The sequence below is a fragment of the Hypanus sabinus genome, chromosome 5 (genome assembly GCF_030144855.1).
Source record: "Hypanus sabinus isolate sHypSab1 chromosome 5, sHypSab1.hap1, whole genome shotgun sequence".
Lineage (NCBI taxonomy): Eukaryota > Metazoa > Chordata > Chondrichthyes > Myliobatiformes > Dasyatidae > Hypanus > Hypanus sabinus.
In genome coordinates this window covers 11,418,810-11,445,549 of record NC_082710.1, presented here as the reverse complement: position 1 = coordinate 11,445,549, position 26,740 = coordinate 11,418,810, and the positions used below count along the sequence as shown (strand labels likewise).

The 26,740-nt window shown below is 43.0% G+C and overlaps 1 protein-coding gene across 1 annotated transcript in view; it reads left to right on the top strand.

The window, feature by feature from the left end:
• LOC132393867 (versican core protein-like) overlaps positions 1–26,740 on the top strand; it is a 184,071-nt gene that overhangs the window by 94,347 nt on the left and 62,984 nt on the right. Inside the window, exon 7 of the mRNA XM_059969260.1 lies at positions 15,101–25,486. Coding sequence (XP_059825243.1) covers positions 15,101–25,486 — 10,386 coding nt within the window. The remainder of the gene's footprint in view (positions 1–15,100; positions 25,487–26,740) is intronic.

Genomic DNA, 26,740 nt, shown 5'->3' with positions numbered 1-26,740 from the left:
GCAGTTTCAAGTTCCCGGGTGTCAATATCACCGAGGATGTACGCAACACACAGAAAATGCTGGTGGAACGCAGCAGACTAGGCAGCATCTATAGGGAGAAGCACTGTTGACGTTTCGGTCCGAGACTCTTCGTCAGGACTAACTCAAGCTGCCTGGCCTGCTGTGTTCCACCAGTGTTTTGTGTGTGTTGCTTGAATTTCCAGCATCTGCAGATTTCCTCGTGTTCACTGAGGATGTAACCTGGTCCCAACATATTGATGCAGCTACAAAGAAGGCACATCGGCTATCACATCGCATTATTAGCTTGAGAAGATTTGGTATGTCACCAAAGACTTTTGCAAATTTCTACCAATGTACCGTGGAGAGCATTCTAACTGGCTGCATCACTGTCTGGTGTGTGTGTGTGGCGGGGGGGGGGGGGGGGGTGGTGGGGTAGGGTGAGAGCTGCTGCACAGGATCAAAATAAGTTACAGAGGGTTGCAAACTTAGTCAGCTCCATCATGCGCACTAGTCTACGTAGTATCCTGGACATCTTCAAAGAGCAGTGCCTCAAAAAGGCAGCATCCATCGTTGAGGGCTCCCATCACCCAGGAATGAAGTACAGAAGCCTGAAGGCACACACTCAATGATTTAGGAACAGCTTCTTCCCCTCGGCCATCCAATTGAACCCATAAACTCGAGCTCACTACTTATCTAATTTTACTAGTTACCATACATATATTTACTTACTGTAATTCACAGTACTTTTAATATTTATCACACATTGCATTGTACTCTTGCTGCAAAGGTAACGAATTTCTCAACATATACCAGTAGTATTAAACCTGATTCTGATTCTAGTTCAAGAGTTTTTGTGTTTCCATACCAGGCCAAGATGCAACCAGTCAATACGCTCTCCACTAAACATCTATAAAAGCTTGTCAAAGGTTTTAGATGACATGCCGAATCTACCCAAACTTCTTTGTAATGACGGTTACGTGCTGGGCCCAGACAGACCCTCTGCGATGATGACATTGAGAAATTTAAATTTGGTGACTCTCTCCACCTCTGATTCTGGCTCACAGACTTCTGGTTTCTTACTCCTGTGGTCAAAAATCAGCTCTTTGGGCTTGCTGGCAATGAGTGAGAATGGAGATACAGAATCAGAATCAGGCCTTGTATCGCTGATGTATGCAGTGAAATTAGTTGTTTTGTGGTGGCATTGCTTAAAGAATACTATAAAGTTATAATAAGAATATAAAGTTGCTTCAGAGAAGTTTTATTTTGAAATTATATAATTTTACTCGAGGGTTATGTGTTGATCTCCTCAATGTAATTTAACAATCAATATAGGCTTAAATGCAGATCAAACTGATCAAATGAAAGACTCTTAGGTGCCTTTAAGAATCCTAAGGGAATTACATTTCTCTGCTCTTAACTTACTTTGTGTATATTGGAATACAAGGCAAAATGTTTCCAAAACACCTAAAATGACCTTGTAGTCCTGGTCTTGTACGGGCGACGGGGTTCAATTCCTGCTTTCCCATTAGGAGTTTGCACCTTCTCTCCGCAACATTTCCTCCAGGAGCTTTTGTTTCCTCCCACAATCTGAAGTCATACTGGTCGGTAGGTTAATTGGTCATTGTACATTGGCCTGCGATTAGGCCAGGATTAAATCAGGGGATTGCTGGGGCGGCATGGATCAAAGGTCTGGAAGGACCCATTTTGTGCTGTATCTCAGTGAATAAATAAATAAATAGGTCAGGGAGTAACTTCAGTGGTGGACCTTCTTACTTAAGAACAGTGAACAATCTTCTGAAAGATCTAGAGGACATGAACTCAAGATTCGGGAGGGGGTGTTGCAGAGGGAAGATAGATTTAGGATGGAGATGAGGAGAAACGGCTTTTCCCAGAGAATAGTGAATCTGTGAATTTCTCTGCTCAGGAAGCTAAAGAGGCTATCTCAAAGGTTCAAAGGTCAAATTTAATGTCAGAGAAATGTATACAATATACATCCTGAAACGCTTTTTCTTTGCAAAGCATCCACGAAAGCAGAGAAGTGCCCCAAAGAATGAACAACAGTTAAACGTGAGAACCCCAAAGTTTGCCCCCCCCCAGCACGTAAGCGGCAGCACGGCAACAATACCCTCTCCCCAGGCAAAAGAGCGCACCCACTACCGAGCACAAATGTGAGCTAAGTGACAGCAAAGACACAGACCTTGCAGTTACTCCAAAGACTATTGCATTTCATCCGACATTCAACAAACCACAGGTTCTCTCTCTTTCTAATAAGGGAGAGGGCGGTGTCCCCCATTTTCACAGCGATCGGGAGATATAACAATAACCCGCTGGTTTACAATGTTAAAAAGTCCATTTTGTCACTTTTTACGAGCTCTGTGCCTGAAGATCACAAAGATCTCAGGGTCTTCAGGCCCACAGTGAAAGATTTCCCGGCCTCACCAACGACCCACGAGTCTCTTGCCGTGCCACTAACCCTCGATCCACCCATCTCCAATGCCCCGAGACCTTAGGCTTCCAAACAGGAGGCCGACTCTCAGGCCGAACCCTTGGCGTGTTGAACAACAACGGCCGGTCCCGAAACCCTGAGAACGGGTCCCATTCCCGCAAAGAACTGAAGTCTGTGTGTAACTCCAGGTCAGGGTCTTCAAAAGAACCCTGAAAGTGAAAAATAAAGATACTAAAGATGGAAATAGCTGCTTCTGAAGATGCAAGCAAAGGAGTCACCATTTAGCACCATCTTAATGCCTTATCTTAATAAATAGATTTCAGACACTGTTAGATATTTTCGCAAAGCAGGGTAAGTAAAAGTTTTAATGAGAAAACAGGTAGAGCTGATGCTACATGATAGATGGTTAAGGACAATTATTCAAGAAGATAAATTGTTGAAAAGCATAGATAGTGGGCGTGGAGAGGATGTTTCAAAAAGGGTTAGAGTCTTGAACCAGAGGGCTGGAGGGTGGTAAATCTCTGTAATTCATTTCCACAGAAGCCAAGTCATTGTGTATACTTAAAGTGGAAGTTTGATATGTTCTCGAATAGTAAGGACACCAAGGGTTATGGGGAGAAGGCAGGAGAATGAGGTTGAGAGGGATAATAAATTAGTCATCAAATTTTGGCGTTGACTTGATGGGCTGAATGGCCATATTGTGCTCCTGTGTCTTGTGTTCAGAGCAGCCATGAACTCACTGAATGGAAGAAAAAGCTCAACGGGCCAAATGGCCTAGTCCTGCTCGAGGTTGTTAAGTTCTTAAAGATCTATCTGTAGGCTCGCCTGTCGTCAGATCTCCTTTCCAAACACGATGATTGCCCTTCCACTGATGAAACCGTTTTGGTCTCAGCACCCTTCAGTCGTCCTGTGGTTGACTCCTGCCCTCTACCCCATCTTCAACTTTCAAAGACAATTTTCCATAGGGCCATGACTGCAACAGAGTAGCTGCTTATTTTTGCTTCCGAATCCATCAAAGCTGACGTATATGAGATGCTAATTGTGATGTAGATTGAGTATTCTTGATCAAAGCTGGACATTTATGGGTCCCCACAAGTGGCCTATAAATAGCAGAGTGGCTTTATACACGTGACTTCGGTGTGTGGGTCTCGTTTCCACTGCGGCATTCAGAAGTCACCATCCCTCCCCCACCAGTTTGCCTAAGTTATTTCCAAAAGGCCCCTAGATAGCTCATTCTGTGCTACCACAGATGGAAATAACATCCACTGAACACAGGAGGTCAGCTCTGTGCTGAGATGTAGCAGAATTAATTACCAGAATGATAGTCATACAGCATACAGGCCCTTCGGCCCAACCGGTCCATGCTGACCATAGCATCCTCCCCGTTTGGCCCATAACCTTCACCCCACCCCCAAGTCCCCTCCTTGCCACATGCCTACCCCAATTCTACCTGTATCACTTAAAGTTGAGTGGAGGGAATTTTAGGGGAGATAGCAGAGATGTGTTTTTTAAGCATTTTTTAAAATTTCATGAGAAATGGAGGGAATTATAAGGTGCTATCAGAGAAGTAGGTTTTTTAAGTGGTTTAAAATTTTTTTAAGGCAAATGAAGTATAATGGGGGCTGTCAGAGATAACAGGTTTTTTATTTCACACAGAGAGTGCGAGGACACCCTACCACTGGAGGAGGTAGTGAATGAAACAATGGGTACATTTAATAGACTCTTAGAGAGGCAAGTAGATGAAAGAAAAATGGAGGGTTGTGTGGGAGGGAGCATTAGTTTGATCTAGGAGTAGGCTTATGTAGTTTGGTGCAACATCGTGGACCAAAAGCTCGATATCATACTGTACTGATTTTTGTTTTATGTTCTTAAGTGTTGCAATGAGAACTTATAATTTCACTTGGTGAATTGGGTGCAATAATTATTTATATGATATTTTGCTGATGTTGGGGTGGAGATATGTCTCTACCAAAGGAGGTGTAAGCCGCCACCCCTTCCCTCTACTAGTCTGCAAGTCACCCTTGGGCAAGGTGAAGCATCTGCTTAACCCTCCCTGATCAGGGTCACATGAAACCATGGGAGCAAGTGGTGGATGGTCGTATGAACAGCTGGTGGAGATCACAAGTCCTGGTTATGCAACCACTGACGCCAGGCAGACAATCTCTGAACAGTATTGATAATGGCTGGGGTCACCCGTCTTGTAAAGACACTGAGCAGAAGGCGGCAATGGCAAACCACTTCTGTAGAAAAATTTGCCAAACATGTTATGGTCATGGAAAGACCATGATCGTTCACGTCATACGACACGGCACATACTGATGATGATATTTTAATGGACGGAGGTGAAGCTGTTTGTTTACTAACGCAACACTGTTGAACTGACGTAAAGTTTGAGATTCCATGGTGTGGCATGTTCCAGAAATCATCTATAAGCACTCTTATAGATTCAAGTTCCTGTACAGGATCTGTTACTTTGCGCTGCTCCCCGAAGCATTTAAGGGAGAATCTTGATTTTGCCAGGGTCATATATTACAAACTGTACTTCCATTAAGTACCCTCAGACCCTGCATAATGGTACCCCGCAGTGCACTGATTCTTTACAACACAGTTATTCAATTATTTTATTGAAATTTTATTAAAATGACTGAAATTTATTCCAAACTTAAAACTTCTCAAGAGTGGGCACCATTGCAGTAAATATTCAATCAGCCAATGAGAGCACTTTAGATACGCTCTGAGCCACTACGATCACGTACGTATTAGTTCACACTCTGCCTTCCCCACGTGTGCAAACGTTCTTGCCCTCTTGCCATTTTATTCCATTTCTTTTTACCCAAAATATCTGGAATACCTGCCACTTCCGGTGATGTTAATGATGGTGACGTTGAAGAGTTACTGCAGTCTCATGGTGAGAGCCTTAATAACGCAGAGCTTCGAGAATTGGCAGACCAAAGCATCCGGGGCAAATCTGATCTAATGGAAATGTTTGTTTGAAGATGACCTTCAATAAAAAATAAATTACAAAAAAAATTTTCCCATCTAAATTAATGGTAATTGCTTCTTCACTTTACACCATTTAGGCTTATGAAAGGTTTCATAGGAATGCTGTACTTTCGGATAGCGGGGGAAACCTGTAATCCCTGCATCATAGCAGTCCAGGGAAAAGAATTTTGCTCCTACAGATTTCACTAATCTCTACACAAAAATTTTGAGATGTAGAATAACATTCACTCTCTAGAAATTGTGTGAGAAGGAAAAGGTCAGTAAGTAAACACAAAATTTATTTTTTTACATCTTGTATTTCTTGACACACATGCCAGCGTTGTGGCTTTGCCCTCTGGAATGCTGTGATACATGCAGATCCCTATCTGGGAACAAGGCCCCTCCATACAGTCAAGGTTGCTACATACAAGTGCCTTTTGTAAAGAAAGCTGCATGTTTATTGTGAACTTTCTAGATTACTGCTCTGCTGCTACCTGTTCACTTAAGACAGATTAATTCCAAGTTTTATTCCTTGGAGTGTGGGAGAATGAGGGGAGATTTGATGGAAGTACACAAAATCATGAGGGGTAGAGATTCGGTAAATGGGAGTCGCTTCTTTCACTGAGGGTTGGTGAGACCAGAACCAGAGGTCATAGGTTAAGTGTGAAAGGTGAAATGTTTTAAGACGAACATGAGTGGGATCTTCTTCACTTTGTGAAGAGAGTGTGGAACAAACTTCTGGTTTGATGTCACCATTTAAGAGACATTTGGACGAGAGAGTTATGGAGGGCTATGGTCCGGGTGAGGGTTGAGTGGAACTAGGCAGAATACTAGTTCAGTATGGTCAAGATGTGCCGAAGGGCCTGGTTCTCTACTGTAGTGTTCTGAATGCTCTATGATGCTTCCAAATAATGCAACTGCTTAATTATAAATAATCTTCTTCAATTTTCCCTAAAATTTTTTAAACAATTCCTCTTAAATCCATGATTCATATTGGAAAAGATTACATGGATAATGGGCAAAGTATTTTCCTTATTTGGTCTCGTGTCGTTGAATGTGTCTGACTTGTGGCTTTGAGGAACTAATGAGTGGGAAAGCTATCCTGACTCGGAGCCAATGTTATCTTCATTGAATTTCTGTTACAATTTTGGCACATTGCCTTTCATAATTCAAACTGTTGAATGCAGGAATTGGGATGCTATGTTGAAGTTGTATAAGATGTCCATAAGACCTAATTTGGAATGTTATGTGCAGTTCTGGTCACCTACCTACAGGAAAAGTATCAATAAGATTGAAAGAGTACAGAGAAAATGTTGAAGGATGTTGCGAGGACCTGAATTATAGGGAAACTTTTGAATAAGTTAGAACTTTATTCACTGGTGTGTAAGAGAGTGAGGGGAGATTTCATAAAGGTATATAAAATTATGAGGGGTATAAATGCAAGCAGGCTTTTTCCACTGAGGTTGGCTGAGACGAACTTGCAATCATAGGATAAGGGTGAAAGGTGAACATGACTCAGGGGACAGTGCATGTGGCACAAGCCGCCAGTGGAAATGTCGATGCAGGTTGGATATCAACGTTAATGAGAAATCTGTATAAGTACATGGATGGGAAAGTCATGGGGGGCTATGATCCAAGTATTAGCTGTTAAGACTAAGTCGAATAATAGTTTAGAACAGACTTGAGGTGGAGGTGTTTCTGTGCAGTGCTGTATAACCCAAGCTACAATTGGAGCTGACCTGAATAATAAAGACAATTAGGAAATGCTTCTCAACATTTATCAAACTTTGGAGGTGTAGCTGTAATGAAACATTAATCCTATGGATGTTAGAGGAAAGGCAGAGGGCAGATGAAGTGGTGAATGCAGGCTCACTTTTAACATTTAAGAAAAACTTGGACAGGTATATGGATGAGAGGTGTATGGAGGGATATGGGCCAGGTGCAGGTCAGTGGGACTAGGCAGAAAAATGGTTCAGCACAGCCAAGAAGGGCCAAAAAGCCTTTTTCTGTACTGTAATATTCTATGGTTCTATGGCAGACATAATGACTAATCTTTGCTTGTCGTTGTCTTTCTAATATTGCATAATCCCAGAAATATAAAAGCAAATAGCAGTACAGCACAGTACAGACCCTCCAGCCCACAATGTTGTGCTGGCCTTTTAACCTACTCTAAGATCAATCTGATCCTTCTCTCCCTCATACTTCTCTATTTTTCTATCATCCTTGTGCCTATCTAATAAGAGTTCCTTAAATTTCCCTAATATGTTTGCTTCTACCACCACCTTTCACAGGGCCCATCACTTTCTGTGTAAAGAACTTACCTCTGACATTTCCTCCAATCATCTTAAAATTATGTCCCCCTGGTGTTAGTCATCCCCACCTCTGCCTATCCACTCAATACGTGAAAAGTAACTCTGAGTTCCCATTCACTTTTTGTTTTGGAAAAACAATTGAAATACTGCAAATGCCAGATTTTCTGTAATTGTCAAACAGAGTCCTCTTCAGAAATGTAGTTAAGAAGGAAAGGATTCTGCCATAGATAGCCAGGCATGGGTTAAACTTGCTCTGAACGGTGAGATTTATTGACAGGTTAAGTCACCAGCCAGCCATTTCCTCCATTTAATTCAGAGCCTGAGGCTTAAAGGACAGAGCTGATGTGATTATCTGGGAACCACCAACCTCATATAGAAGGCTTTTCTGATGTTAGGGCTTTGTAGTGTCCTGTTACAGAGCAAACACGTCTTTAAATTCTGCTTCATCCCATCTGCGGCAGTAGGTTGGTTGGTTGGTTGTATTTTTTAGGTGATTTAGACACCTGAGTTTAAAGTTTAGGTTTTCTCACTTTTAAAGTGATTCAGTATAAAATACTTATTCACTTAACAACAGTTAATTAAAGATTAAACTACTGACCCATATAAATGATTACATATGATGAAGGACCCTGGAGTAGGGAGCGTGACTCTTGAGGATAGTTTGAACGTGCTAGGGCATTTCTCTTTGGTGTGAAGGTTGATGAGGGAGAACTTGATTGGCTTCTACAAGGTTATGAAATATATAGATAGAGTGGACATACAGAAACTTTTTCCCAGGGCAGAAATAGCTAACGTGAGGGGGCATACTTTTAAGGTGATGAGACGTAGGAGGGATGTCAGTGGTAAGTTTTTTTTACACAGAGAGTGATGGGTACTTGGAACACCCTGCCGGGGGGTGGCAGAAGCAGATACCATTAGATTTCCTCAACAGACCTTGAACACTACCTCACTATTTTCTTCTCTTTATAAACTATTTCTTATTGTAACTTACAGTAGTTTTTGATATATTGCACTGCATTGCTGTGCAAAACAACAAATTGAATGGCTTACGTCTGTGATAATAAACCTGTTTCTGATTCTGATTCTATAGTAGGGAATTTTAAGAGACTTAGATTGACATATAGATGAAAGAAAAATGGAGGGAAGTTTAGATTGATAGTAGTGTAGGTTAAAAGATCAGTGCAACATCTTGGACTGAAGGACCTGCACTGCACTGCAGTGTTCCTAGTTCTATAACTTGTAGTGTTAAATAATGAAGTGATCTTAAAGATTTGAACAAACGGCAGTAGATTGAATCTTCACGTCTGGAGTTGGTGATTCTCCTCAGAGTAGCCATTGGTGCTGCTATAAACAGTAGCAAGTCTTGGACCAAATATGGAGATGTGAGATTTGGATTGCCAGATGGAGCTGTGTCATATAGAATACAACTCTGAGATTTGTCCTCCCACAGACAACCACCAAATAAAGAAACACTCCAGAACCAACTCAACTGTAATGCTATTAAGATTTTTACTGCTATGCTGTAGGTGTTTCATTTTAGCAGTTCTATAAGAACAGTCTGTTCTGATTGCAACCTGTTTGGGTTTCAACTAACATAGGAGGCTTAGGAATGTTGTGTCTGCCAGTCAGGATGGTGGAATTGGGAAAAGGTTCTAGAGAACGTTGGGCGGAGAAGTTTTTGTGACAGACTGTGTTGTGGGTTGAGGTCTTTATGGTGGGAACTGGGAGAAGACAGGAAGGATGATGACTGAGGATGCTGCCCCTGTTGCCCAGGGTGCTTTGGGCAGATGAATGGCTTCAAGGAGGAAGGACCAATGGGGAGCCCATTTGTTTGAGATGGATTTCAAATGACATTCAGAACTTGGTGTATGTTTCACATAGACTGAGGGTCCAGTGCATGAGTTATAGACAACTTCAAGATGAGCTTCAACTATGTGCACATTTGGACTGGGTTAACTAATGGGCCCTTTTAAATTTTTTAAATTTTTCTTTTTTTACAAGCTCTTCAATAAAGCTGACATTTGTAAATTAACTTTCTTTATGATTGTACGCAGTGTACGATCTGTTATTTCTTGCCAATGGCTAATGGCATGGGGGCAATATTTACCCAGTATTCGCACAGACCGGGGTTCGGGTGGGCGAGACACCCCAATCTCTGGGGTTTGGTGGGTCACAAGTCACATCTACTCTAGATGTACGAAGCCCGAGAAAGATGGCTTTCTCACCGCTGAGCGAGGGGCTAACAAGCCGCATCTATAGGGGTGCCTGGTGAAAGGGGTTTCACAGGAAAACATCAAGCACCCAGTGTGCGATAAAAGAGTAAATTGTTCAAATGGCGAAAGGCAAACGGACAATATATAGAATATCAAACATCGAACCAGGAGTCCAGTAGTATTCAGATGTCCTTTCCTCCGCTTGCCTGCAGGTCACCCTTGGGCAAGGTGTAGCACCTGTTTACTCCCTGATCAGGGTCACGTGAAGCCGTGGGCGCAGGTGGTGGATGGTTATATGAGCAGCTGGTGCACATCACAAGTCCTGGCGATGCGATCACTGACGCCAGCCAATCTCTGAAGAGTATTGATAGTGGTTGAGGGTCACCTGTCTTGTAAAGAATTTGCCCCAAAGAAGGCAATGGCAAACCACTTCTGCTGAAAAATTTGTCAAGAACTATCATGGTCATGTAAAGACAATAATTGCCTACGTCATATAGCATGGTACATAATGATAATGATGATTATAAAGTAATCAAACCAGAAGTCCCAGTAACATTATGGGCTTCAGTAAATAGTTTAAAAAAGTTACGAGTCTTTTCTTCTTTCAGAACACAGCAGAACATGTCAATTATTAGCTGCAATTACAGAGAAAGAACTAAAATTTCACTTGGAGATGCTTTTTATCTGAGTAATTTGATGTCTGTTATACCATCTAATTTTTGTCACAGCCATGCCAAGCCCATTTAGTTGTGACATCTGAAAGGAAAAGCTTAGCGGGATTAGTAGTGTCCTCGGGCTGTGCTTTAGAATGCGAAGGAACAGGCCTGGCCGCCGGTCTTTTGTATGGAAAAATCTGAAGTTCAGGGAGGTGGCTCCTGACTATGCCTCCTGATTACAAGCCTCAATCAGCAGGGTTACCTTTCCTCCTCCTAAAGGAAAAAGTGAGGCAAATATTCATCCTGGTTCCTGGTGCTGAAGATGCAGTTTAGTACCAGCTGCATACTGTAGTCTGTTATTGAAGTTCAGTTCTGTCAAAGTCAGTCTTTGAAATGACATACAGATAAAAACAATGTTATTGTATGCTTTACATTACAAATCAAGGGCTGATTTATTCCCTGTCAAGTTTGCCTATTTTGACTAAACCTATACCTGCAGTAGCGTCTAAGGTTTCTAGCGTTTGCAATCATTTGCTGATTTAATTATTTTTGCTAATTTCTTAACCAATTAGGGATATTTAAGAGATTTTCACATGGAGACAAGAAAAATAAAGGGTTATGGGTTGTTTAGGAGGGAAGGATTAGGTTTGGTTTGTGTAGGTCAGCACAACACCATAGGCTGAAGGTCCTGTACTGTGCTGTACTGCTCCATGCTCTGTGTATTTAGAGCTATTTGCTTTAAATGTGTCCTGATGAGGTTGTGGACTAGGGTGCTAAGTATGGATGCCTGGAGATCTGTGTTCCATTCCAGGCTTACCCTGCATTTATATATCCTCTGCTTTCTTTTATTTTTCTGCTTATAAACGCAGTGGCCACATTATTAGGGACCTCCTGTACCTAATAAAATGGACACTGAATGAACATTTCTAGTCTGCTGCTGCTGTAGCCCATCCACTTCAAGTTTCAACGTGTTGTGCTTTCAGAGATGTTCTTGTGTACTCCACTGATGTAATGCCTGGTTAGTTGAGTTACTGTTGCCCTCCTTTCAGCTTAAACGAGTCTGGCATTCTCTTCAAAGTTCAAATGTTGAAAGTAAATTTATTATCAAAGTATATATATGTCACCATATACAAACCTGAGATTTATTTTCTTGCAGGACTACTCAATAAATCCATAATAGAATAAAAACCATAAGATTCAAGATTCAAAAACTTTATTGTCATTCTAACAGTACATCAGCTCTGCAGGGCAGAATGAGACTGCGTTTCCCAGGAGCAGTGCAATCATAACATAACAAACGCAACACTAAATAATAAACATAACAATAAATAGTAAAACACAACAGCCACAGGTCAGTTAAAAGCAAGTTATACGTGTCCAGTCTGCCTGCCTGCCTGTGGGAGGAAGCTGTTTAGCAGCCTTGTGGTTTTAGTTTTGATGCTCCTATGACGTTTACCTGATGGCAGAAGAACAAACAGTTCATGGAGAGGGTGTGAGGGGTCTTTAATGATGTACCGTGTCTTCTGGAGGCATCGACTCTGAAAGCGGTCTTGGACAGAAGGTAGGGAGACCCCAGTAACCTCTGCTCCCCTAACCACCCTCTGCAAGGCTTTTTTGTCGGCAGCACTGCAGCCGGAGTACCAGGTTGTGATGCAAAAGGTCACCTCACTCTCAACCACTCCTCTGTAGAATGTAGTTAAGATGTTAGTGGGGAGTGATGCTTGTTTAAGTTTCCTCAGAAAGTGCAATCTCTGCTGGGCCCATTTCACAATCCTTGTGCTGTTCCTGGACCAGGTGAGATTGTCCATTTCACAATCCTAGTGGTGTTCCTGGACCAGGTGAGATTGTCCGAGATCTGCACCCCAAGGAACTTGATGTTTTCCACTCTCTCCACTGTGGAGTCGTTGATGCTGAGGGGTGTGTGCTCAGGCTAAGACCGTCTGAAATTGCCAATCATCTCCTTGGTTTTGGTGACATTAAACATCAAGTTGTTGTCACTGCACCAGCTCTCTAGGTGTTTGACCTCCTCCCTGTACATTGTTTCATCATTTTTACTGATGAGCCCCACCACTGTGGTATCATCAGCAAATTTAATGATCAGGTTCTCCACAGGGCTGCACAGTCATGTGTAAGCAGTGTAAACAGCAATGGGCTAAGCACACAGCCTTGTGGGGATCCAGTGCTCAGTGTGATGGAGTCAGAGATATTCCTGCCAACATGGACTGACTGTGGTCTCTCTGTCAAGAAATCCAGAATCCAGTGACACATGGCAGTGTTAAGGCCAAGCAGCGACAGTTTCTCCACTAGTCTCTGCAGGATGATGGTGTTGAACGCTCAACTGAAATCAATGTACAGGATTCTGGCATAAGTGTCTTTGTTGTCCAAGTGAGAAAGAACTGTGTGCAGTGTGGTGGATATTGCGTCCTCTGTAGAGCGATTTGGACGATAAGCAAACTGTAGAGCAAATTGTAATAGAATCAATGAAAGACCACATGAACTTGGGTGTTCAACCAGTGTGCAAAAGACAACAAACTGCAAATACAAAAATAAAGTAATAATAATAAATATATAAGCAATAAATAAAGAGAACATGACGTAGGCTGGGGAAACATTTCAATGACGGTACAAGTGAAATTGAGTGAAGTTCTCTTTGGTTCAAGAACCTGCTGGATGAAGGGTAATAACTGTTCCTGAACCTGGTGGTGTGAGTTCTGAGGCTCCTGTACCTCCTTCCTGATGGCAGCAGTGAGAAGAGAGTATGAGCTGGATGGTGGGGGTCCCTGTTGATCAGCAATGCTTTTTGTCGATGTGCTCAGTGATGAGGAGGGTTTTACACATGATGGATTAGATTGTATTTACTACTTTTTGTAGTATTTTGCATTCAAGGGCACTGTTGTTTCCATACCAGGATGTGATGTAGTCAGTCAATAATATACTCTCCACTATAGATCTAAAGAAATTTGTCAACACTTTAGGTGTCGTGCTGAATCTTCACAAACTCCTTGAGGCGCTGCCCTGCTTTCTTCATAATTGCACCAACGTGCCAGGTCCAGGACAGGTCCTTCAAAATAATAACACTGAGGAATTTAAAATTGCTGACCCTCTCCACCTCTGATCCTCCGATTAGGGCAGGCTGATGGACCTCTGGTTCCCTCCTCTTGATATAATAATTGGGTCTTTGGACTTGCTGACATTGAGAAAGAGGTTGTTTCTGTGGCTCTACTCGGTCAGACTTTCAATTTCCCTCCTATAGGCTGATTTGTCACCACTTTTGATTCGGCCAATGTCGGTGGTGTTGTCAGCAAACTTGACACTCTCATTAAAAAGAGTAAAAAAAACACTGTTTTTTGCACCACTCTGTAAACTTCAGAGACTGTTGCATGTGAAAATCCCAGGCGATCAACAGTTTCTCAATAATTTGATTCATAAAAGCAAACTTGTCAAAAGCTTTCCTTGTAGCCTGTCTACTTGTGACACTTCTGTTCCATGTAAGATCCCTATGATTGCTATAAGATTTACAGAATTTAAATTCCTGAGTGTTACTATTTCCCAGGACCTCTCCTGGATCCAGCAGGTAAGTTCAATTGTGAGGAAAGCACAGCGGCGCCTCTACTTCCTTAGGAGTCTATGGAGATTTGGCATGGCATCTAAAACTTTGACAAACTTCCATTGATGTGAAGCGGAGGGTATGTTGACCGGCCGCATCATGGCTCGGTATGGAAACCGCAGTGCGTCTGAATGGAAAGTCCTACAAAAGGTAGTCAACTTAGCCCAGTACATCCCTTCCAACCACTGAGCAGAGCAACATGAAGCACTGTCATCGGAAAGCAGCGTCCATCATTCAAGATCCTCATTGCTCAGGTCTCGCTGCTGCCATCAGGTAGAAAGTTCAAGAGCCTCAGGACTGACACCACTAAGTACAAGAATAGTTCCTACCCATAAAAAACATCAGGCCATTGAATCAAAGGGGATAACTATACTGAAACATTCCTGCAGCCAATGATCTCACTTTAAGGACTCTTTATCTCATCATCTCATGTTCTCATTACATATTGCTATTTATTTTTATTTGCATTTGCACAGTGTTTTTGCCTTCTGCATTCATTGCTCCTGTTAGAGTTAATTTTCTATAGATTTGCTGAGTATGCCCACAGGAAAATGAATTTCAGTGATGCATGTGGTGACATTTGTGTACTTCAATAATAAAGTTTACTTTGAACTTTGGAGATTTCCCCTCACTCTCCTGAGTTCCAGGAAACAATGTCCTGTTCTGCTCTGCATAGTTGGGTGTGAATAATGAAGGCCAGTATTGTCTAAAATGTCCTTCTCTCACAAATTAATAATTAATGAAAAATAATTGAAAAGAAGGAATTGTTAAGGTACATTTTCAGCACGAGCTAATTGAAATTAGAGGTAATTTAAAAGCTTCAGTGACTGTTTTTTAACATTCCAATATCTCTTGCTGATTTATATTTTTGAATATTTTTTCAGATCTTGTAACAGGAGAAACTGAAGTGGAGAGATCTACTCCAACAGAGCCACTGCTAGGATCTTCAACAGAAGATCCAACAAAACTAGTGGGTTCCAAGATACACCTTGTTCACATTCATATTGATGTGGGAGAAACAGGCAGTGGAGAGCCGAACCTGTCGCAGTTCTTCCTACCACAAGTGCCCACAGCAGCTCCCATTGAAGATGGCCAGCCACCTCTTAGCTTTATTCCTGGGAAGACTCGGATGGAGTTCGACCCGCCATTTGAGAAGCTAGATGGCGAGGAGGCAAGGGGAGACCAAGTTGAGAAGGTATCTCCGAGTTTAAGTGCAATACAAGATTTGGATAATACAGAAAAATATACTGAAATGAAGGAGTATTTAACAATTGAGAGCAAGACTGCTGAAACTGAGGATTCGGGAATTTCCACAGAAAGACCAAAAGTAGTTTCCAGCGCTGAAAGTCCAGCTGAACATACTGCAACTTTTGGAGTTACGCAGAACCAGATGAAAATTCATTCTGGCCCAGAAGGTCCTTTTGAGAGAGAGCATGGGCTCATCTCACCTGCCACCCATGGCTTGTCCCAAAGTATAACCAAGTCAGTAGAAGGGGAACCACACCTCCTCGGAATTGTGACAACTGCATCGGAAGACATTACTTCACAAAAATCTGCTGTGAAGATCACAACTGAAGGCAGCATTGCACAAGAAGCATTTGATAAAGAAGTGGTTGAGGGTTCTGGTGAAGGGCATAAACCAGCTTCAGACAATCTGAATGAAACCTCAGTGAAGCCAGTTACTGTAATGAGACCAGAACTATATTCAAAAGACTTTGGCAAAGGTTTAATAAAAGAAATAGTAACACCGACTGAAATGCACACAGAAATTTTAACGATGTCTACACCATACAAAGCTGGAGATGCAGAAATAGTAAGTTTGTCACCAATTACAAAGTTAACTGTTTCCCCCAGTATTACTGTGCCATCTTTAACTGAGGAAGATCGAGGCATTATCACAGAAAGTTTGCAACGACAAACTAAAAATATCACCGAATTATATGAGAGTAGCGATCGCAAAACATTAAAGCCAGAAGAAAGAACAGAAAAACTAAAATATGAAGCAGAGTCTGCTCCACCAATCAAGATGACAACAAGCAGCTTTGCAGTTTTTACCGACAAACCTGCTCTGGATTCTTCAACGTCAATAAAACCCACTGAGAAACAAACACAGCATACTGAGAAAATGAAAGAGGCCCCAAGCATAGAAACAGAATTCGGTTCTGGCGAAGTTATGACCAAGGATACAATGATTTTATCACTTACAGAGATTCCACCAGTGATTGTTGAAAAGGAAATCTTGAACACATCTATTTCAGTAACAAAAGCAGTGGATGAAGGAGTTCGCCATGATGACCTTGTAACAACCTTTGAAAAGAGAACTCAAGCAATCACATCGGAGGAACCATCAGTGGTCCCTGAGTATAAAACCATCCCAGGCAAAGTGCTCACGGAACCTCCGGCAACTGATGAGCCTGGTATAACAGAGAAAATTTCAGTCAAACTACCTCTTACCCAAGAGTTTGAGAGTTCTGGCGAGGGAATGTTTGCAAGTGGACACGCTCAGTTTGATCCAGATCTTTCCACTCTGGAGGTGAGCAGCACTGTGTCTCCAGCGATGATCAGAACTGCACTGGATGGGAAAACTCTGCACACTGCTGTGCCAGTGCTACCTGGTCAAGAGACTGGATCACCCACATCTGGATTACCTGAAGCACAGAGAGAGAGAGAAGGTGTACTGGTAGAAGTCCACACACAGGTACCAGACACGTTGGCCACAACAGTTGTGGTTGGTGATAAGGAAGCCAGATCGACATTGGATTCAGTGACAAGAAAAATGGATGAAGGAGAGCTTCCTGTCACTGCAACCCCAATAATTAAAAAAAAGTCCCAGGAAACCACATTGGAAACTGCTTCAGACATCACTGTAATCAAAACCATCCCAGAGAAAGTAGTTATGTCATCAACTGTGGAACCTCCAGCGATTGATGAATCTGGCATAACGGAGAAAATTTCCATCAAATTTCCTCTTTCTCCAGAGTTTGAGAGTTCTGGTGAAGGAATGTTTACAACTGGACACACTGGTCAGTTTGATCCAGATCTTTCCATGCTGGAGGTGAGCAGCCCCCCGTCTCCAGTGACGAGCAGGATTTCATTGGATGGGGAATCCGAGCACACTGCTGTTCCAACAGCAACCAGTCGAGGGACTGGAACACCCACATCTACATTATCTGAGGCACACAGAGAGAGGGAAGGTTTACTGGTAAAAGTCCACACACAGGTGTCAGACACATCGTCCACAACAGTTGCGGTTGGTGATAAAGAAGCTTCATCTTCATTAGATTCAGTGACAAGAAAAACAGACGAAAGAGAACCTTCTGTCACTGCTACCTCGGTAATTAAAAAAAAGTCTGAAGAATTCACATCAGAAATCCCATCAATTGCCACTGTAATCAAAACTATACCAGAGAAAGTAGTTACGTCATCAACTGTGAAACCTCCAGCCATTGTGGAATCATTAATTACGGAGAAAGTTTCAGTTAAAGACACTGTTACTGCAGAATTTGAGAGTTCTGGTGAGGGACCGATCACATCCAAGCAAACTATTGACTCTGGTCCTGATCTTTCCACTGTAGAAACCAGCTCGACTGTTCGACCAGTGACTGCTAAAATGCTGGTGGATCAGGAAGCTTTCTGGAGCACTGCTACAGTGGCAGGTGTGGGTGAGGAGGAACTTTCAGGGTCTGGCATGATGGAGGCACCCACAGGGATGGAAGGTGTGCCACTCAAAGTCCACACACAAGCAGCAGACACGTCTGCAGCAACAGTTGTGATCAGGGACAGGGAGACCAGATATATGGTGTCCATCCCCAGTGAAATGGAAGAGGGAGCTCCCCGTGATACTGTTACACCTGTCATCGAGAAAACATCTCAAGAATTCACATCAGAAGCTCCGTCAGTGATCACTGAGATCAAAACCATCAGCGACAAAGTGGAGATCGAGTCAACGGTGAAACCTCCAGCAATTGATGAAGTTGGAACAATAGAGTTTGAGAGTTCTGGTGAAGGAATGTTTACAAGTGAACACACTGTTCGGTTTGATCCAGGTCTTTCCACACTGGAGGTGAGCAGCCCCCCGTCTCCAGTGACGAGCAGGATTTCATTGGATGGGGAATCCCAGCACACTGTTGTTCCAGCAGCAACCAGTCGAGAGACTGGGATGCCCACATCTGGGTTACCTGAGACACACAAAGACAGAGAAGGTTTGCTGGGAAAAGACCACACACAAGTGCCAGACACATTAGCTGCAACAGTTGTGGTTGCTGATATGGAAACCTTATCTACGTTAGATTCAGCAACAAGAAAAATGGATGAAAGAGAACCTTCTGTCACTGCTACCTCGGTAATTGAAAAAATGTCTCAAGAATCCACATCAGAAACTCCATTAGTTATCACAGAGAAAGTAGTTACATCATCAATTGCAAAACCTCCAGCAGTTGTGGAATCTGGAATTACGGAGAAAGTTTTAGTTGAACTCCGTCCTTCGGAGTTTGAGAGTTCTGGTGAAGAACTGTTCACTTCCAAAGGAATTCCTCAGTTTGGAGCTAATCTTTCCACCTTAAGAATGACCTCAACTGATTCACCAGCAACTGGCAAACCGTCAGTGGATGAGCAAGCTTTCTGGACCACTGCTACAGTGGCAGATGAGGGTGAGGAGGAACTTTCAGGGTCTGGCATGATGGGGACACCCACAGGGATGGAAGGTGTGCCACTCAAAGTCCACACACAAGCAGCAGACACGTCTGCAGCAACAGTTGTGATCGGGGACAGCGAGACCAGATATACGGTGTCCATCCCCAGTGAAATGGAAGAGGGAGCTCCCCGTGATACTGTTACACTTGTCATCGAGAAAGCATCTCAAGAATCCACATCAGAAGCTCCGTCAGTGATCACTGAGATCAAAACCATCAGCGACAAAGTGGAGATCAAGTCAACGGTGAAACCTCCAGCAATTGATGAAGCTGGTACAACAGAGAAAATCTCCAAATTTCCTCTTTCTCCAGAGTTTGAGAGTTCTGGTGAAGGAATGTTTACAACTGAACACACTGGTCGGTTTGATCCAGGCCTTTCCATGCTGGAGGTGAGCAGCCCCCCGTCTCCAGTGACGAGCAGGATTTCATTGGGTGGGGAATCCGAGCACACTGCTGTTCCAGCAGCAACCAGTCGAGAGGCTGGAACACCCACATCTGGGTTACCTGGGAGACACACAGAAGGTACACTGGTAAAAGTCCACACACAGGTGCCAGACACGTTGGCCACAAAAGTTGTGGTTGGTGATAAGGAAATCAGATCAACAATAGAATCAATGACACGAGAAATGGATGAAGGAGACCCTTCTGTCACGGCTACCCCAGTAATTAAAAAAAAGTCCCAAGAATCTACGTCAGAAACTCCATTGGCTATCACAGAGGGCAAAATGATCCCAGAGAAAGTGGTTACATCATCAACTGTGAAACCTTCTGCAATTGTGGAGTCAGGAATTACGGAGATTGCTTCAGTTAAAGAAGTCCTTCCTTCAGAACCCGAGAGTTCTGGTGAAGAGCTGTTCACTTTGGAAGAAATTCGTCAGCTTAGTCCTGAAATATCCACCTTAGAAATGACCTCAACTGTTCTGCCAGTAACTGGTAAACCGTTAGTGGATCAGGAAGCTTTCTGGACCACTGCTACAGTGGCAGATGAGGGTGAGGAGGAACTTTCAGGGTCTGGCATGATGGAGACACCCACAGGGATGGAAGGTGTGCCACTCAAAGTCCACACACAAGCAGCAGACACGTCTGCAGCAACAGTTGTGATCGGGGACAGCGAGACCAGATATATGGTGTCCATCCCCAGTGAAATGGAAGAGGGAGCTCCCCGTGATACTGTTACACCTGTCATCGAGAAAACATCTCAAGAATTCACATCAGAAGCTCCATCAGTGATCACTGAGATCAAAACCATCAGCGACAAAGTGGAGATCAAGTCAACGGTGAAACCTCCAGCAATTGATGAAGTTGGTACAACAGAGAAAATCTCCAAATTCCCTCTTTCTCCAGAGTTTGAGAGTTCTGGTGAAGGCATGTTTACAACTGAACACACCGGTCGGTTTGATCCAGGCCTTTCCACGCTGGAGGTGAGCAGCCCCCTGTCTCCAGTGACGAGCAGGATTTCATTGGATGGGGAATCCGAGCACACTGCTGTTCCAGAACTACCTAGTCGAGGGACTGAAACACCCACAACTGGATTACCCGAGTCACAGAGAGAGGGAGAAGGTGTAATGGTAAAAGTCCCCCCACAGGTGTCAGACACATCAACCACAACAGTCCTCATTGGTGATATTGAAACCAGATCTGTAGCAGATTCAGTGACAAGAGAAATGGATGAAGGAGAACGTCCTGTCACTGCTACCCCAATAATTAAAAAAAAGTCCCAAGAATTCACATCAGGAATCCCATCCATCATAACGGAGATGAAAACCATCCCAGAGAAAGTCGTCACGTCATCAACTACGAAACCTTCAACAATTGTGGAATCTGGGATTACGGAAAAAGTTCCAGCTAAAGTGGTTCCTTTTCCTGAATTGGAGAGTTCTGGTGAAGGACTGTTCACTTCCAAACAAATTGTTGAGTTTGGTCCTGATCTTCCCACCTTAGAAGTTAGTTCAGCTGTTCCAACAGTGACTGGTAAAAAGTTAGTGGATGAGGAAAGTCTTCAGGGCACTAGTACTGTGGCACTTGAGAGAGAGGATGAATTTTCAGGATCTGGTATGATGGAGGTGCACACACAGAGGGAAGGTGTGCTAGTCAAAGTCCACACACAGCCAGCAGCGTTTGAGATTGGGGACAGTGAGACCAGATATACATTAGTATCCATCCCCAGTGAAACAAAAGAGGGAGTTCCCCATGATACTGTTAGTCCCATCATTGGAAAAACTTCTCAAGAATCTACATCAGAATCTCCAGAAGTGATCACTGACTTCAAAACCATCAAATTGGAGATCAAGTCAACTGTGAAAACTCCAGCAGCTGATGATTCTGGTACAACGGAGAAAATTTCCATCAAATCCCCTCCTTTTCCAGAATTTGAGAGTTCTGGTGAGGGAATAAGTGGACACATTGGCCGGTTTGATTCAGTTGTTTCCACACTGGAGGTGAGCAGCCCCTTGTCTCCAGTGACGAACAGGACTTCATTGGTTAAGGAAAATGTACACACTGCCACTTCGGTACTGCCTGGTCGAGGGACTGGAACGCCCACATCTGGATTACCCGAGTCACAGAGGGAGAGAGAAGGTGTAATGGTAGAAGTCCACACACAGGTGTCAGACACAGCGACTGCAACATTTGGCATTGGTGATATTGAAACGGGATCTGAGGTAGATTCAGTGACAAGAGAAATGGATGAAGGAGAACGTCCTGTCACTGCTACCCCAGTAATTAAAAAAAAGTCCCAAGAATTCACATCAGGAATCCCATCTATCATAACGGAGATGAAAACCATCCCAGAGAAAGTCGTCACGTCATCAACTACGAAACCTTCAACACTTGTGGAATCTGGGTTTACGGAAAAAGTTCCAGCTAAAGTGGTTCCTTTTCCTGAATTGGAGAGTTCTGGTGAAGGACTGTTCACCTCCAAACAAACCGTTGAGTTTGGTGCTGATCTTTCTACCTTAGAAGTGACCTCGACTGTTCCTCCTGTGACTGGTAAAACATTGGTGGATGAGGAAATTCTCCAGAGCAGAACTACAGTGGCACATGAGAAAGAGATGGAATTTTCAGGGTCTGGCATGGTGGAGACACACACACAGAGAGAAGGTGTGCTGGTGAAAGTCCATACAGAACCAACAGACACACCTACAGCAACGGTTGAGACTGGTAAAATGTTGGTGGATGCTACTGTGACCCATGAGAGAGGGGAAGAATTTTCAGGATCTGGAATGATGGAGACACATACACAGAGGGAAGGTGTGCTGGTGGAAGTTCACACAGAACCAGCAGATAAGTCTGTAGTAACAGTTGTGATTGGGGATAAGGAAACCGAACATATGTTAGAGTCAGTCACAAGCACAATGGAAGAGGGGGTTCCCCATGATACAATTACACCTGTCATTGGAAGAACATCTGAAAAATTTACATCTGAAGCACTATCAGTAATCAATTTAACTATGAAGCCTCCATCAACTTCTGAAATAATGGACAGATTCCCAGCAATGGGTTTCGACAGTGAAGGAGATAACAGATCTGTATCAGTTCCAGCCCCAGGTGTAATAGGTGAGGATGCTCACCCTGCTACTATAACATCGCCATTTGAACAATCCATGTCTTCAGCAACCACAGCCAGTACAGTGATTGAACAAATACAAGGGATTGTGGTTACAGAGCCTTCTGAGATATCTCCAGTAACCACTTCAACAGAGAAGGACTCACAGAAACAGACCCCTTCTTCAGTTGTTGGGGGTTCTGGTGAAGAAACGTCATCTTCCAAAGACTTTACCAAGATTTCAGCTTCAGATTTGACAGGTGCTGTAACATTAGGTGCAAGTCTTCCAATTGATAAGGGAGTCCTCCGTGCTGACATTACCCCGGCAATGGAAGAAGTCATGTCTGCAAAGCCTGAAGCACACACAAAATCAGCTGAAGGATTCACTGCATCAATAATAGAGAGAGCTACAGAGATTCAGTCTAGGGAAGTGGAAAGTTCAGGTGAAGACATTCTCACCATGACTGTTCAGACATTTGTCCTGGGTACTTCTGATATAGGTACCAAGGCCAAGGATCTCACTTTCACTTCCGAGCCCAGCCAACAAATTTCAGTGACCAGGAAACCAACAGCAATACCATCGATGGACTCCTTAGTTGAAATTACAACTCTAAGTAAGAAACTTACAGATGTTGAACTGAAGTCTGAGATGAGTACAGTGGGACAAAAACTAAAGTCAGAGTCAGAAGGAAGTGTTCAGACAGTTCACTCAGAAGAAGGAGGGACCACTGAAAGTGAAGAAGACTCTAGAGAGAGGAAAGTGCAGAAAACAAAAGAATCTACAGAAGAAGGATCAAGCACAAGTTCAATAATTGAACAGGAGAGCTCTAGTGAAGAGGAAAGTCAGCCAACTACTGTCGCTGCACATGTCATTTCAACACTGGGAACACGAGAGAAAACTGAACTTAAATCACAACCAACTGAAACATACGATAGGCATTCTTTATCTCCCAGGGAACCATCATTGGATGTTCAAGAAGGAATCAGTACATTGACTGAGGAAGTAAGTCCTTCTACCTTAACAGCGATAAAGTCAGATGATCAGCCTTCCACTCATTCTATTCCAGACCTGACAAGTAAAGAGCTTTTATCAATACCTGTCCAAACTGAAGGGCTAAAGGATGGATTTCAACCTAAAATGGTTCAATCTGTAAGCACCAAAGAAGTTGATCTCATGAATTATACCCAAGTTATCCAGAGCATTGAAGATAGTCAAATGGATCACAGGAAATTTGTAATGATGTTGCAAACAGTTAAACAAGGGCTGAAGGAGGGGACACCGCAGCCTTCAGTGAAGACACCAACATGGTCACCTGTCTTCCTTGAAGAAAAAGATGATGATGAGCTGCCTGAATATGTTGGCTCTCCTGAAAATATTAGCATCATTTATATTAATGGGAGGAACAATGGCATGAGTATTATGGAAGAACAGAAGATTGGAACTACCACAAAACTGGATGGTATGATAGATGCTGATAGAAAACTAGAAGATGTACGACAAGAAATTGAAGTAAAAATTGTGTCTTCAACTCATCTGCCAGCAGATAATGCATCAAGAAGTTCCGGAATTATCCAAGCTGAGACAGTGGAGTATCATGATATTGAATTACTCAGGAAGGATGTTGATGGATCAGGAGAAATATCTTCACCTTTAAGGACAGTAATGCCAGAGTTAACACAAGCAACCAGCACAACTGCTAGAGCAGTTTCCTTTGATGATATCAGAACAGGTATGACTGAGCTTCAGACAAAAGATGCATTCCCTGCAGTTATGAGTACAATTTTACCAGGAAGAGTTGAAGACACCTCTCAAGAAGGTTCTAGTGAAGAAGAGACGCATACAACTCTGGAGGCTTCTTTGAAGGAAATTGCTGGTCCAACCATATTCTCAGAAACATCAATTACATACGTAATGGGCAATGACACAGAGTATGCAAGCATTCATCCAGCTGAAGAAGATACTCAGTCCACAACTAAGCCTACAATATCCAGTATATTTGAAGAGGAATTTTCTGGAGACAGCACTGCAAGGACTGAAGATAAAATAGTCAGCCACATCCCAGATGCTGTTACCACCTCTACACCAACCTCATTTGAACTTGATTCTAAAATCATTAAGACTGACAGTTTACCAGCAAAATCAACTCCTGTGCATTCTACTGAAGAACCATCTCAAATTTTGACACGCGTCCCAGGCAAACATGTTGAAGTATCCACTGATAGCATTATCTCATCATCTGCTAAAGGTTTAATACAAGAAGAAGAAAGTACATCAATAAAGTTCTCTGAAGATACACGCAAGGATGAGTTTAAAGCCACACTACCAATAATGGGGGGAGCTAAACTGGTAGAATCAGAAACATTGCCTTCACTGCTGACTTTAGTCAATGCTTCTACAAAGGAGGACTCAGGAAAAAGTCAGATAATTTTACAGCCAACCGTTCCTGAAAAGATTTCACAAACGCCAGAAAAGGGGACAGAGGAAAGAATAGATATTATTACTTCATCAGAACTTGATGTGACATCACGGCACATGGAAAGCTCAACAACAGACTCTGTTCCCCTCAAAACCTTAGAGAAAGAAATAATAACACAAACAATAGCTTATTCAGCAACTGAACAAAAGATATCTTCACATGCAGCGAAAAGACCCAGTGAAGAGCTTAGTACAGGAGCAGCAACAGATTCCCATAGAGTCACGCTTAAAGAAGCAGAGTCATCAACAACACAAAATATTTATGTAGAGATTTCTAAAGAGACTGTTATCAGTGTAACACCTCTATGGCCATCTACAGAATGGAAAGATGAAAAAGGCGTAACAGAATCTGTCAGGGTCACAGTACCCCCAACTTTATATGAGAGCTCAACAGAGAAGCTGAAATCATTTGATGAGCAGGAACCAACTCTGGTATTAACAGGTCATCTGACAACGACCTCTGTGGTTGAGTCGTTGGACCCCAGTAAACCAATAACTGGTGAGCCGATAACTGGACATGAGACATCATTAACTAGTGGAGAGGCTGTTCACATACCAGGTATGGAATATTAGAATATTTCTCTCTCCAGCTTATAACTGTGAAGAGAAATATTATGTGGAATATGTTTTGAATAAAAATCCCTTTACATTTGTTGGGAATTTATATTTCTTCAGGTTCATAAGGGCTATTTCCAAAAGAAAAATCTTAGGGCTCATTTCCCCACTCACTCCTCTTCTCCCCCCCCCCCCCCAAACTCTCAGCTTTCTAGGGATCACTCTCTACATGACTCTCTTGTTCATTTGTCCCTCCCTCTTGGGACAAGTATTATACCTGCCCCTAGACCACCACAATTCAGGGCCCCAAACAGTCCTTCGAGGTGAGGTGACACTTCACCTGAGGATCTGTTATGATCATCGGTTGTAGTGGGAGCTCCTGGTGTTGTGTCCTCTGTGTGGGGGTGAATCCCACATAGATTAGTGGACCACTTCATCAACCTCCTTTGCTCATCTACCACAAAAGGCAGGATCTCCCAGTGGCCACCTGCTTCAATTCAACTTCCCTTTCCTGTTTGGACATGTCTGTCCACATCCTCCTCTACTGTCGTGATGAGGCCACACTCAGGTTGGAGAAGCAACGTCTCATATTCCGTCTGTGTAACCTCCAACTTGATGGCATTAACATCGATTTCTCAAACTTCCAATAATTTCTAACCTCCCTCTCTCTTATTCAGCTCTCAATTCTGGATCCCCTTTTATTCTTTCCGTTCTCACCTGCCCATCACCTCCCTCTGGCGCCCTTCCTCCTCCCCTTTCTTCCATGGTCCACTGTCCGCTCCTATTACATTTCTTCTTCTTCAGTCACTTACCATTTCTACCTACCCCCTCACAGTTTCTTACTTCATCTTCCTTCCTCCACCCTCTCACCTTCCCCCTCACCTGGTCTCACCTATCACCTTTTGTACTCCATCCCCTCTTTATCCCCCTTCCACCTCCCTATTCTTGCTTCTGCCCCACTTCCATTCCAGTTCTGGTGAAAGGTCTTGACCCAAAAATTTGACTAGATATTCCCCTCCATAGACACTACCTATTCTTCCAAGGCCCTCCAGAATTTTGTGCGTGAATCTTAGGGCAGAGCCTCATTTGCCTGGAGAAGGGTATTTGGGAAAGATGGAAAATGGGAATTCCTTTCCTCTGTGCCCCAGGTAGACAAGACTCTACTTCAGTTCTGATTACTCAATCCCATGTCCATTTAGTTAAACATAGAAACTTCATTTATAGTCTGGTCCACTCTGCCAATGAAATACTTAACAAA